At 41.3% G+C, this 14,303-nt stretch overlaps 1 protein-coding gene across 4 annotated transcripts in view; it reads left to right on the forward strand.

Annotated features, from left to right (window-relative positions):
* FHOD3 (formin homology 2 domain containing 3) overlaps positions 1-14,303 on the forward strand; it is a 942,952-nt gene that overhangs the window by 885,555 nt on the left and 43,094 nt on the right. For all 4 annotated transcript variants that reach the window (XM_030204545.1, XM_030204553.1, XM_030204563.1 and 1 more), the window contains one exon: positions 13,003-13,193. In XM_030204545.1, coding sequence (XP_030060405.1) covers positions 13,003-13,193 — 191 coding nt within the window. The remainder of the gene's footprint in view (positions 1-13,002; positions 13,194-14,303) is intronic.

Below are 14,303 nucleotides of genomic sequence, written 5' to 3' on the forward strand. Positions count from 1 at the left end.
TCCGTGCCCCCTTTTTTAGACTATGTGTAAAATTTAGGTACAGATCCCATGCCTGAATGTATGTGTATAAATACCTATTAAATCTAATTAGTGCCAATAATTTCTTGTTCACTTAAATTGCGTGTGCAAATTGGGCACCTATGCAATTTTTTGGCGACCTTTATAAAATTAGGGGGAATTGTGTATTGGGTGTGCTCTTCTCTCGTATAAGGCCTATTGCAAAAAAGATGTTCTCTATTTGTGTTTGTGGAGAAAATGATTAATATATCTGGCCCATAAGAAAGCATAAGACTAGTAAAATGTGTAATAATTGAAGTAGATAGAAACAAGCTGCCCAAAATTCAGTGGCAGTTAACCAGCAGCACCGCAGGTCTGCTGTGAGAGGTTGTGGAAGCCATTTTCTTAAGGCAGCTGCTAGAGGTAGGAATAAGTGGGGTTCAGTCCTGCACCCATCACCCCCTATAGATCACCAGGGACTTTAAATAGGCTCAGGAGAGGCCTAGACTGAGTGGGGAAAGGCTGAGAGAGGCAGGTCTTCACTCTTTGTGGGGTTAGGGAGGGGGATTGGACAGTTGTGCCTTTGGGGGAGGGGTGAGAGGGAGGGGGATCAGGGCAGCACAGGGCACCTGCATCTCATATGCAGGTCCTAGTTGATATTCAGCTGGAACCCACATAAGTAAGTGTCTTATGCCAGTCCTGGCTGAACATCAGCTGGGACTTGCATAAACTCCAGAGACCAGCTCTGAGCTGTGACTTCCCTAGAGCTCTTTGCCTCAGACATCTGAGGCTTATTTAGCCAACAACAGTCAGCATTTTAAAAAATGATGACCGCCACTGGCTGAATATCGGCCGGAAAGTATGTATATACTGTCTTTACCTATATTATTCAGGTTAGCAGCCTGTTCATGGGTGTGGAAAAATGTATTTCCCCTCTCTAATAATGATGGAGACATGGACTTTTTGGTTTTTCTTTGTTTTGTTTTTCAGGAAACCCAAGCTAACAGAGTAATTCCTAGCAAATTATATTCAAATAAATAACCATCACGATAAGGGGAACTTCCACTGTAATACTGTTGTTGTTTAAGATTGCGGTACCCATCCCCCAGAGCTAAGCTAGTCATTCAGGTTTACATCGACCCTTATTTCTTGATGAACACACAGTTTGTAAACTCAAACAGGTTCTAATAAAATTGTTCATTAAGGGAGAATTCTATATATAACGCTGGAAGTTAGGTGTGGAAAAGATTTGCGCTGAGCCCCTATTCTATAAAGAGCTCCTGATCTGGTCTTTGAATGACCGCGGGAAGGAACTTGAATGGAGACAGACCTTGAGACAGCCTTTGGGCGAAACATGAATTTGTGTCAGTGTGATGGGTCTCCTGCTGTGTATAATTGACACTTCAAAATTAAAGAAATAAGAAAAAAGGGAAAAACTCATAAAAAAGATAAATGTTATGCTGATAAAGTGTGGATATATACTGCTGGATCAAAGATGATCACGTGGAGGGGCATAATCGAAAGGGGTGCCCAAGTTTTACTGAGGACGTCCTCACAGGACGTCCCGGCGAAGGGGCGGGGGAACCTGTATTATCGAAACAAGATGAGCGTCCATCTTTCGTTTCGATAATACGGTTGGGGACGCACAAATCTCAACATTTAGATTGACATTAGTAAAGGTCGTCCTTAGAGATGGTCGTCCCTGATTTTCGGCAATAATGGAAACCGAGGACATCCATCTCAAAAACGACCAAATGCAAGCCATTTGGTCGTGGGAAGAGCCAACATTCATAGTGCACTGGTCTCCCTGAATTGCCAAGACACCAACCGGGCACCCTAGCAGGCACTGCAGTGGACTTCAGAAATTGCTCCCAGGTGCATAGCTCCCTTACCTTCAGTGGTGAGCACCCCCCCCCCAAACCCACTACCCACAACTGTACAACACTACCATAGCCCTAAGGGGTGAAGGGGGGCACCTACATGTGGGTACAGTGGATTTTGTAGGGCTCATATTTACCACCACAAGTGTAACAGGTAGGGGGGGGATGGGCCTGGGTCTGCCTGCCTGAAGTGCACTGCACCACTAAAACTGCTCCAGGGACCTGCATACTGCTGTCATGGAGCTGGGTTTGACATCTGAGGCTGGCATAGAGGCTGGCAAAAAGATGTTTAAAACATTTCTTTTTTTTGGGTGGGAGGGGGTTGGTGACCACTGGGGGAGTAAGGGGATGTGATCCCCTATTCCCTCCGGTAGTCATCTGGTCAGTTCGGGCACCTTTTAGAGGCTTGGTCGTAACAAAAAATGGACCAAATAAAGTCGCTCAAGTGCTTGTCAGGGACGCTCTTCTTTTTTCCATTGTCGGTCGAGGACGCTCATGTGTTAGGCACGCTCCAGTCCCGTCTTCGCTATGCTTCCGACATGCCCCCGTGAACTTTGGTCTTCCCTGCAATGGAAAGCAGTTGAGGACGCCCAAAATCGGCTTTCAATTATGCCGATTTGGACGACCCTGGGAGAAGGACCCCTATCTCCCGATTTGTGTCGAAAGATGGGCACACTTCTCTTTCGAAAATAAGCCTGATATTCTCCCTATTATCAAGTGGCTAAGTTGCTGCCTGAGGTTTGAATTATATGATTCTGACAGATCCAATAATACTTTATTATAACCTTTGAATTGCTCTTTTGAATATTGAATATTGTGGAGTAAGATTTTGATGTTCTAGCTACTTTATAGAATATTGGCATAGTGTGCAGGTCACGCCTAACTTTGGGCGCTGGACTTACGCCTACAGGTATATGTTCGGTACCCAAAGTGAGGCACGGATCAGCACTATTCCACAACATGGTGCTTTACTTTTGGGAATGCCCATGACCCACCTATGCCCCTCCCAGGGCCACGTCCCCTTTTAGGTTGTTCATGGGAAAAATTAGGTGCCAAGTTATGGAATAGCGCACTAGGGAGATCCGTGCCCGACTTCAGTTAAGCCCCACTTTGCACTAATTAAGTGGCCAATTGATGCCCATTTCCTCTTTAAGTTGCACACAAATCTTGGATTCATGTGCAAATTCCTGCGCCCATTATAGAATCCGGGACTTCATGAACTATAGATGTGCAGCTTGGTCAACGTTTGGGAATATCTATATATCTATATATATAAAAGGCAAGACCAACGTTCTATGAAGCCTCCAGCCGGAAGTGTGAAGCGCCAGAGATATCCGGTTTCCCCATGAGTGAAGGAAAACAGCACAGCACGAAATCCCTCTCTCTGTTAACAGTGAAGGACTCAGAGGGGGAGGGGAGAGAGATGCCCTCACTCTCTCTGTAACACAAACACAGAACAGCAGGAAACTTAACACTGAAGGACTGGACTCCAAGGGGGGAGGGGGAGGGAGAGAGGGCAGAGGGCAGGGACACACACTCCCACATGCACACACTGAAGAAAACCTTGCTAGCCCCTGTTTCATTTGCATCAGAAACGGGGCTTTTTTACTAGTATATATATATTCTTTGTTTGTTTGTTTTTTTAAACCAAAGTTTGGTTTCCATTTCTAATATAGCTGTTCCAATTTGTATTGCTATTAATTTTGAAAACCGAAAATCATTGAGCAATAATGACCAGCAGAAGAAGTCATTTCAGTGTTGGAGTTAGTAGAAGGAATTAGTATATTTGTACACATCCGGCTATCATAATTTTGAGAGAAGTGTATTTGGAAGGTCATTTATTTAATTTGGAAGATGATAAAATGGGGCATGATGTTTCTTTTCGGTATGTTTCTCCCAGCTAGGCTGTCACTGTTCTCAAGAAAAGGTCTGTCGATGTGGTAGTTGAAAATAATCACAGAGCCACCAGGTAGAATTCATTCACACTGTTCTTCACTAGCATTGTTATTTTTTATCCAGACACCCTTTCCTCTTGAAGTTGCCTGTTTATGGGCCTGCTGTATTCTTTTATGAGCTCTTTCTCCTCTGTTCACATCTCAGAGTTTTTAAAAATCTTTTGCATTTTTGCAACTCCATCCAAAAGACTGAATTTATGCTATCATATGGCCAGAAGTTGAGTGCAAGGAAAATATTCACAGCAGAAAATCAACAAGTTGTCAATGTTTAAGAAGCATCTGGTGCCTTATCTGTGTTCCTTAGACACTGGAATGCATTGCTAGACTAAAAACCACAGCAGTGCGTGACTAAACAAAATACAACCGCAATATTTGAGTTGCTTCTATCATGTGGTTATATAATATTTTCACTTCCCTTCTGATGTATTATGAATTACAAGATACCATAATTGTGGAAACCTCTTCAGATATTTGGGTTAGTCAGGAACAAGGGCATTGACTCGATTCAAAGATACTGCACATTCATCTTAGAACTCACATTTTTATGTATAGGGCTTTCTTGTTCAGATCTGTACCATAATTTTGAGCTGTGACTTCCCTAGAGCTTTTTGCCTGAGACATAAAGTGAACATACCATTCCTGTGATTCAATTTTTTTTCTTTTCTGTTGTGGTTGGAGTGATAACATCACATAACAGTTTTATCGTAGTGTTAAGTACCAAGTTCCGTTAAAGATTCCACAGAACAAGAAAGCAAAAATTAAAGTTTAAAGGAAATACTTCTTAGGAACATGGAAAATAACAGCAAATATAGACCATATGCCTCTCTAGTCTACCTATCCATACCGACTACTAATCTCTTCCATCTTTTCCTCTCCCTTAGAGATCCTCTGTGTTTGTCCATAGAGTCTTTATCTCTACCACCTCTAATGGGAGGTTGTTCCATGCATTCACCATCCTTTCCATAAAGAAGTATTTCCTTAGACTGCTCCTATCTGCTTTCACCAAGAGCTTCCTTTCCATTGAAAGAGGCCTGCCTCTTCTGCACTTAATCAACATCTTCAGAGGACAGTGGTATATAGAGCTCGTCTTCACCCCCCAAAAAATATATATATAATAATCCCAATGCATAAAATAATTCCAAAACGTATTCTAATAATCTGCTAAACTTCAAAATTCTCATAAATTCCACCAAACTTCTTCTTATAACACTGCTAATTATAGAGACAGCATAGTGTATTTCCCTGATGCAGCAGCAAAGGAGCCACAAAACGCTGAAAGCATCGGAAGTTTGATTAATATGGAAGAGGCCAGGATCCATTTCTGAATAGTTAAATCGCTTTGAATATCGACCCCCCCCCCCCCCCCATTAATGTCATATTGATGCCCAGATGCCATTATTGAAATGGCACTCACTGTGCTGCATTGGGATGCCTAAAAGAAGGTGCCACCAGAATGCAGATCTACATTTTCAAGTCCCATGTAAAATTTCCCCCACAGCGCTAAATTCCAGTAGCAGATGCTAACCACAATAGAATAAATTGCACAAAAGAGAATGGAGTGATCATGGTTTAAAAGCACTTATCTAACAAACACGGAAGGCCAGATATTCTGGGCAGCAGGCCTTGCTCATTTTTGTGGCTGCACGGATTATAACAAAACTTGGTAACACGACAGGGATAGGAGCCAAGTCTTCTAAAAGTTAAAGGAAGGTGAATAGTTTTGAAATGGCCTTCTAGCAGAAGTGGAGGAGGCCAGTGCTGTAACAGTTTTTGGACATGCTTGGGTCAAATGCAGAGGTCAGTGGTGGGAATAGTTGGGAAATTAGTTAAGGCCAGTGTTTGAGGGATGACTGTTTGTAGAAGCTGATGTTTTGTTTAGGGGAAGTTATATTCTCATCACCCAAAGTGGTACCCCACCCCCGATATTCAAAACCATTTAACTGGCCAGGAATGGCACTTGGACGGTTAAATGTCGCTTAATCGGCTATCCGGTGATATTCAGAATAGCCAGCTATGCCCTATTGACAGTGCTGTTCCTTGGTCGGCTGCAACCCAGGGCGAATCACCGCTACACGCCCCCCCCCCCCCCGGGTGCATTGCTCTTACCTCCTGGGGTGCTGGGAGCAGTCATGTGGTTGTCGGCTCTGCAGATTCCCTGCGCCCTCTGCCCCGGAACAAGAAGTAACATCAGAGGGAGCAGGGATGCAGCAGAGCCAATAGCTGTGCGGCTGCTCCCTGCACCCCCCTGCAGCGTTCTCCTGGAGCGGACTGCCCCCACCGCCCCACCCTCAGTATGCCATTGCTTGCTGAATATTCCCAGTTAGCGGCTAGGAGATAACCAGTTATATCATGTGATGTAGCCGGATATCCTTGAATATTCAGCACAGAACCAGTTATTCTAAGCAGCCACATTGGACCGCATAAATAGCTAAAATATATTTTGCTGGTTTAAACTGGTATCTCCAAATATTAACATAGCCAGTTAAGTTTGAACCAGCCAAAAATAAACCAGATATTCAATGCCAGTCACCGGAAATGGCCCGGCATTGAACATCAGGGCTGACCACCAACTGTGGGAGTTAGCCGGGCTCCCTCCCATGGTCTGAATATCATCCTCATAGAATATAATGGAAACTCAGCAAACTGGATGGATCAATTGGACTTTATCTTCCATTATTCATTCTGTTATTATGAATGCATGTTCTTTGTTTTATTTTGTTTATATTCTGCATTTAAGGGCTTTTTAGCTCTGTTTAAAAGTTTGACAAATTATGACAATGAGGAATGGATTCCGACTCCCCTTGTATAAACACAAGAACTGAAACACATGCCCATGCAAACTGTGCATGGGTCTCCAACAATAATATTTAATGGACAGCTCTGTGGAGGTTGATAAAATGAACCATTTGGATGAAAGTCTTTCTGATGGGCTTGATGTACACCCTGCCATTTTGGCTCTAGATATTCAGAATATGCCAAAGCGCAATAGCCATAAAAGGGGATATTTTGGAGCTATTTACAGTGGCAAAAAAGAAGATATTTGGAGGTTTTAAGCTGCCTATAATAAATATACATGAGATCGATATGCATATATTGTTACACTGACGACACACAAATTTCTGGAGCACTTCTCAGCATCATCAACATCAGTTTCTACCTTCAATGACTGTCTGCATCAGGTCTTTCTGGGGCTTAAGCAAAACCTTCTCTTCTTAAACTAAGCTAAATGAAAAACCATTCATTATCCCAATCCCTACACTCCTACCCCAAGATCTTAGGAATCATTCTTGACTTGAAGTTACCTTTTAAGATTCAAGTTGACGTGATTCTGCGCACTGCTTTTTTTGTCTTGCACTGAATTTGGTCAGCCTGCTCCCTTCTTTCACTCACTCTCATTCACACTCTTATTCTTTCATTAGTCATCCCATACCTCAATTACTGTAACCTACTATATGCAGGTCTCTTCTTCTATTCACTCAAATGCCTCCAACTTGTACAGTCCACAGCTGTTGCATCACAGAGCATGTTGTTTCAGTTGTGTCACCCCTCTACTGAAATCAGAACACTGGCTGCCTTTCAGTGCACACATAAAATTCAAGATGCTGTTGCTTGTTTTCCATGGATATCTTCCTTCATCTCCAGACTAGCTTCAGAAACTCCTCATTCTCTACAATCCGGCTCAATTTCTCCAGCATCACAACTACAACTTCTTCTCCCGCTACCATCTGTTCTATGTCTTGACATCACCAGAGAAACCACTTTCTGATATCTTAGTCCCAAACTATGGAACTCCCTTCCCAACACTACTAGGATGCTCACCTTCTGCCATGAATTCAAAACTCCACATCAAGACCTGGCTGTACCATGCACTTTCTAACTTTTTCTTTTCTTTTTTTTTCTCTTGACTTCTCTCTTTTTCAGTCCTCACTTTTCCTGTCTTGCTTGCTTCATTTTTGTTGTTGTTGTTATAGTTAACAGCCATATCTTTTTCTTCACTACAGTATATCAAGCAGCTAGCAAAGCTTGAGGAAAGGTCGGAATTTGGAAGCTAAGATGTAATGCTAAAAAATGCAAAGTCATGCATTTGGGCTACAAAAACCGAAGGGAATGGTACAGTTTAGAGGGTGAAGAACCTTTGTGCACAAAAGAGGACTTGGGTGTGATTGTATGTGATGATCTTAATGTGGCCAAACAGGTAGAAAAAGTGACGGCAAGAGCTAGAAAGATGCTTGGGTGCATAAGGAGAAGAATAGCCAGTAGGAAAAAGGAGGTGATGATGCCCCTGTATAAAACTCTAGTAAGACTTCATTTAGAATATTGTGTACAATTCTGGAGACCGCACCTTCAAAAAGATATGAATAGGATGGAGTCAGGCCAGAGGGCAGCTACTAAACTGGTCAGTGGTCTTCATCATAATGGAATTCTGGGCCTCGAATTCAGGCTAAAATTAAATCGGGGGAAAAGACTACATTTTTGGTAATAACCAATTTGTTTGACCATGATCCCTGCAGCAATTTTAGCATTGACTATGTTTCTTATCCTTTGGAGTCCACTCTAAACGTTTTAGGGGTTGTTGTTGATCAGCACTTAACCTTTGAATCTCAAGTGTCCTTGGTGGTTACTAAATCTTTTAAATTGCTTTGGAAGCTGAAGCACATTAGGCCCTTTTTTCAATTGATATTTTCAGATTACTTGTCCAATCTGTTGTTTTGACCCAATTTGATTATTGTAATTCCATCTATGCAGGGTGTAAAGAATGTATCTTAAGAAAACTGCCCAAAATACTGTGGCTAGACTTGTCTTGCATGTACTACGTGTGCTGATACATTTGCTTGGCTTCCCATTAGGGCCAGGATTGTATTCAAACTCTGCTCTCATATTTCAGATTTTGTATGGTGTTGCCCCTGACTATATATTGCCCCTTATTACTTTGCCTTCTCGCATTTAATCTTTGGTGCAAGAGACTACCTGCATCTTCATTTTCCTACCTGTAAAAAAGTAGTTTATAAATCTATATATTCAGCTACTTTTTCATACCAAGGTACTAGATGGTGGAATTCCTTGCCAAAAAATATAAGATCCTAACTTGATTATTTGTTTTTTTTTATAAGTTTTTGAAATCTTTTCTTTTCAAAACATTTCTGTCAGTTGATCCTGGTGCCTAATCTCCCCCTTCTAGTCTCCCCATTATGCTTTTCTATTGAATTCTTTATATATTTGCAATTATTTCCTTATTGATATGTGTGGGTTTATGTATTTTGTTTCATATTTTGTAACGATTTCTTTTTAGCTTGTTAGCCGCATTGAACTCAAAATTGTATGGGAAAATGTGGAGTATAAATATCATAAAGAAATAAAGTGTATGGGGACAGACGTAAAGATCTGAATGTGTATACTTTGGAAGAAAGGCGGGAGAGGGGAGATATGATAGAAACTTTAAAATACCTCTGCGGCATAAATGCACAGGAGGCAAGTCTCTTTCAATTGAAAGGAAGCTCTGGAATGAGGGGGCATAGGATGAAGGTGAAAGGGAACAGACTCAGAAGTAACTTGAGGAAATACTTCTTCATAGAAAGAATGGTGAATTCATGGAACGGCCTCCTGGTGGAGGTGGTAGAGACAAAAATTGTATCTGAATTTAAGAAAGCTTGGGACAAATACATAGGATCTCTAAGGGAGTATATGGAATGGATGGGCAGACCAAATAGATCAGATGATCTTTATCTGCCTTCATTTCTCAGCTGGCATTTTCTTTTCTGTTTGCCCCATTTTACTACTTCTGTTTCCTTGTTGTTTCCCCTAGAACAAGTTCACTTCCAAATATGTCTCACTCTTCTACAGAACACTAAACTGTCAAATTAATCTTTAGACTGTAGACACACTTCACTAATGCATTTCAAAGCTAGGAGGAGCTCGAAGAGAAGCTAAAAGAACAAAGAGGAGGAAAAGACCTCAAACCGTCCAAGTGCTAGGGCTTACTCCACGCCAGGGCAGTTTGAGGTATTTTCCTCTGTTCTTTTAGCTTCTCTTCGAGCTTCTACTAGCTTTGAAATGCATTAGTGAAGTGTGTCTATCCCTTAGAACAAGTGCCTGTGTTTGCGAGAATATTTATATTCAAAAATCTTTTATTGCAAAAAATAACAAGTCCGACAAACAATAAACACACAGTAACAATCCAGAAATATCTGTAAATGCCCACACCCCCTTCCTTCCCTTCTTCCCTATCTCACACATATATAAATGAGGCTGAGTAGCACCTGAAATGAGGACAACATGTCGCTAACTCAATGATGGTGACACTCCTTCTCCACGGTGGTCAGTGAGGCTCAGGCATGGAAAGAAGTCAGCCTAAAAACTATTCTTAATTAGATTTTATTCAGCATCCCTGAGATGTACAGGATTTTTTAATTGTCCTTTTCAAATACAGGGTGGGATATTAATAATTTTGTTTTTGAAATAGGGAACATATATTTTGGCCATGAACCTTTTCTAAATCCTTAAGAGGAGTGAATTGGGCACTGCAAGTTTTAAGCTTCTTCAAAGCTTACCAGTAAATGAAGATCAATAGTATTTCAGCACAGAAATAATATAAATGTTATTATTTACTATTACTAGCATTCGGTGCAATTTCTGCCTGTTTTTCACCTTTTCAGATGTTACTGTTCTAATGATGGTATCTGATGCTCAGAAAACCACTTTTTCTCTTAGGCATTTAATTGGTGAACAGTAATCAGTACAAAACTGACAGAGATCCGTGTTCAGTAAAAAAAAAAAAAATGTAGAGCTGTGATGTATCTCTCTGGTTTTGCTGATGCTGTGGAACAGTAAATCCCCAGCATGTGAAAAATGATCTTTAACTGTACATTTTTAGATATATAATGGAAACAAACCAAATGAGATGCCCTGTGATGACAACATTATACTTACTAACATTTTTCTTTTTTGTGGTTTTTATCTATTGCCAACGGAAGCTGCCATTTTTTATTGATCAAAGCATGTGGTTGCTGCTTGACGTGGATTACCCAACAGCATACATACATAAAAATAAATCACCTGGGTTGGAGCAAAAAGTATCATGGTCATTGCTGAATTCAGGCTTTTGTCTTTGTTATCGCACAAGTCAACAATGCCCGTAACTTTGGGGCTGGACATTTTGTTGTGGCCCAATTCATTTTACTTCACATGCATGCTTCCAGTTCAGCCAAATCCACTTCCTTGGAGAATGTACTACTACTACTACTATTTAGCATTTCTATAGCGCTACAAGGCATACGCAGCGCTGCACAAACATAGAAGTAAGACAGTCCCTTACAATCTAATAGACAAAAAATAAATAAAGTAAGCAAATCAAATCAATTAATGTGAACGGGAAGGAAGAGAGGAGGGTAGGTGGAGGCGAGTGGTTACAAGTGGTTACGAGTCAAAAGCAATGTTAAAGAGGTGGGCTTTCAGTCTAGATTTAAAGGTGGCCAAGGATGGGGCAAGACGTAGGGGCTCAGGAAGTTTATTCCAGGCGTAGGGTGCAGCGAGACAGAAGGCGCGAAGTCTGGAGTTGGCAGTAGTGGAGAAGGGAACAGATAAGAAGGATTTATCCATGGAGCAGAGTGCACGGGAAGGGGTGTAGGGAAGGACGAGTGTGGAGAGATACTGGGGAGCAGCAGAGTGAATACATTTATAGGTTAGTAGAAGAAGTTTGAACAGGATGCGAAAACGGATAGGGAGCCAGTGAAGGGTCTTGAGGAGAGGGGTAGTATGAGTAAAGCGACCATTAGAATGGCATGAATTGATTTCTCTGATTTGACCTTGTGCACTGCAGAAATTCCCTTTGAGTGGGTAGTGCAGGCCGGTATGCATAGCTTAAATCATAAACTTGTATGGTGGGTGCAGAACAGGAGAACAAGCTGATCCGTTACTGTGTTTTGACACTAGCGAAGTTCTAATTGCAATTAGTTTGAGAGTGCTGATTTTCAGCAGTGCAGTAAGGGCCTCTTTTATGAAGCCTCTGTAGCAGTCCCCGGTGCAGCAAAGCCGACAAAGCCCCTTCAATTTGAATGGGCTTTGTCTGCATTATCGCGCGGGAACCGCTATGCAGCTTGATAAAAGAAGCCCTAATACTTTTGTGACAGATTTGACCTGTACATGCACTTACTTCTTCCTCCCTACTCTCCCTTCCATATTCTAGTTCTGCTCTTTTTCTCTCTTTCTTCATTGATATGAACATAACATAAGAATTGTCATATTGGGTCAGATCAATGGTCCATCTAGCCCACTATCCTGTCTCCAACAGTGGCCAATCCAGGTCACAAGTACATGGCAGAAACCCAAATAGTAGCAACATTCCATGCTACCAATCCCCGGGCAAGTAGTGGCTTCCCCCATGTCCATCTCAACAGCAGACTATGGACCTTTCCTCCAGGAACTTGTCCAAATCTTTTTTTAAACTCAGATGTGCTAACCACTGTTACCATATCCTCTGGCAATGAGTTCCAGAGCTTAACTATTTGTTGAGTGAAAAAATATTTCCGCCTATTTGTTTTAAAAGTATTTCCATGTAACTTCATTGAGTGTCACCTAGTCTTTGTAAACCACTTTGATTCACGCTTTAAAGGCGGTATATTAAATGCCAAATAAACTAACCTAAACTTTCTTAGTCCTGACATTTGAGGCAGCAGCTTTTGGTGAGGGGCTAAGCATCAGGCTCCTTCCAGGACCCTGCAATCGTAGGCCTCAGATCAAGCCACTAGGGAGAGATAATTTAATATACTCTTTTGTGTATAAAAATGTTATGATGCTTTTTTGCGCATAAAATAGGTGCCCAGGATTATACCACTAATAAAGTACATAGGTGTTCCTAGAGCATATGAGTATATTATGTTATAAAATATGCTTAAATACACCATTTGCTCCTGCCTGAGAACAAGTGTAAATGTGCTTACTATTTGATGGGGTAATTTATCAAGGTATATATATGTACATATGTTGCCTTTTGTAAAATAAGTACAACTTATGTACTTCATAGCCTATCCAGTGATAAATTTACCCTCTAGGTGTGGCTGTTAATTGGTCCCCTCCTCTATAGCACCCATAGCCCTACCTGACCTGGGAAATGGAAGACCTGAGCTGGGCTAATTTCAAAGTGTTTTAAAGTCTAACAGTTTCATCTCTTCTAGGTTGACTTTGATCAGCTTCAGGACAACTTGGGTCAAATGGAGAAAAGGTGCAAAGCTTCATGGGATCACCTGAAGGCAATAGCCAAGCATGAAATGAAGCAAGCTTTGAAGCAAAGAATGTCAGAGTTCCTTAAAGACTGTGCAGAAAGAATAATCATTCTAAAAATTGTTCACAGAAGAATAATCAACAGGTACAAACTTCTTGCTGTTGAGTCAAGGACCCTACTACAACATCTGGGGGATGCTACATAGGCAGGGCTAATAGTTTCTTGGTGATTTCCTGTGCTGGATTGTTGTTGCTTCTGCTTTGTTGTAAGGAGGAAGGAATGCCTCTTTCTATCACTCCAAAGTGTCAAGGATAATAATACAGAAGTTGTTTGGCTAAATGCATTGAACTGAGCTAATCCTGAGACAGCTGGCACTGACACAAATTCAGTGGGTTCTTTTTGCACTGTGAAACCATGCAAATAGTTTTGTAGCCATTTTGCCCTCAGAAAAAGCACCCTTAGGGGTCTTCCCCAGCTTTTTTGTGGTAGTAATTTTGAAAATCTAAAAAAACATGTGTTATTGCTTCCCCAGATCTAATCTTGACCATAAGAATGTGGGGAAAATATGAAAAAGAATGCACGTTGACCCACACTGCACCTTCTTTAACTTGCATATGGGGCAGAGGAGGGAGAAAAGGGCTGTTTTTAAAAAGCGCATTTGCCCAGGGAAAACTGGTTTTGATTGTTGCCTTCCTAGACAAGTGGGTCCGAAAATATTTATGAGAAGCCTTTGGCTGAACTTTATAGTATTTAAAAGTACATGGAAACTTCTGGGGACCTGCAGACAGACAATAAAATCATTCACTGGTGTATGACTTGATTGCAGTTTCCCAGTGCACTCTGCAGTTTGGGTCTAGAATACAGTAAGACATCCTCTAGTGTTATTTGATGAAAGATTATAGGATTTTGAATGTGCACAATTGGGCCAATATTAAAAAAAAATGTAAATTGATCATAAGTGTTTTACTTTTAAACTTTGCTGCCAGTGACCTAAATCAGAGCTGCCAAGTTACCCATTCCAGGAGGAAGACTTTTTAGCCGGTCCTGAATTTCTGCCAATCTCATCTGGGTGCATTATGGGACCTGCAGCACTGATTTCACTGGTTAGAATCATGGAGTATAAATACTACACTGCTTTGGGATGTAAGTTTAAAACTAGGACTGGCCAGAAAGTCTCCCTCCTGGAATGGGTAACTTGACAGCTCTGATATTGACTCTATAAAAGCAGTGAAAGCTAAGCAGAAGATCAATAAA

Source organism: Microcaecilia unicolor, chromosome 1 (assembly GCF_901765095.1).
Source record: "Microcaecilia unicolor chromosome 1, aMicUni1.1, whole genome shotgun sequence".
NCBI lineage: Eukaryota > Metazoa > Chordata > Amphibia > Gymnophiona > Siphonopidae > Microcaecilia > Microcaecilia unicolor.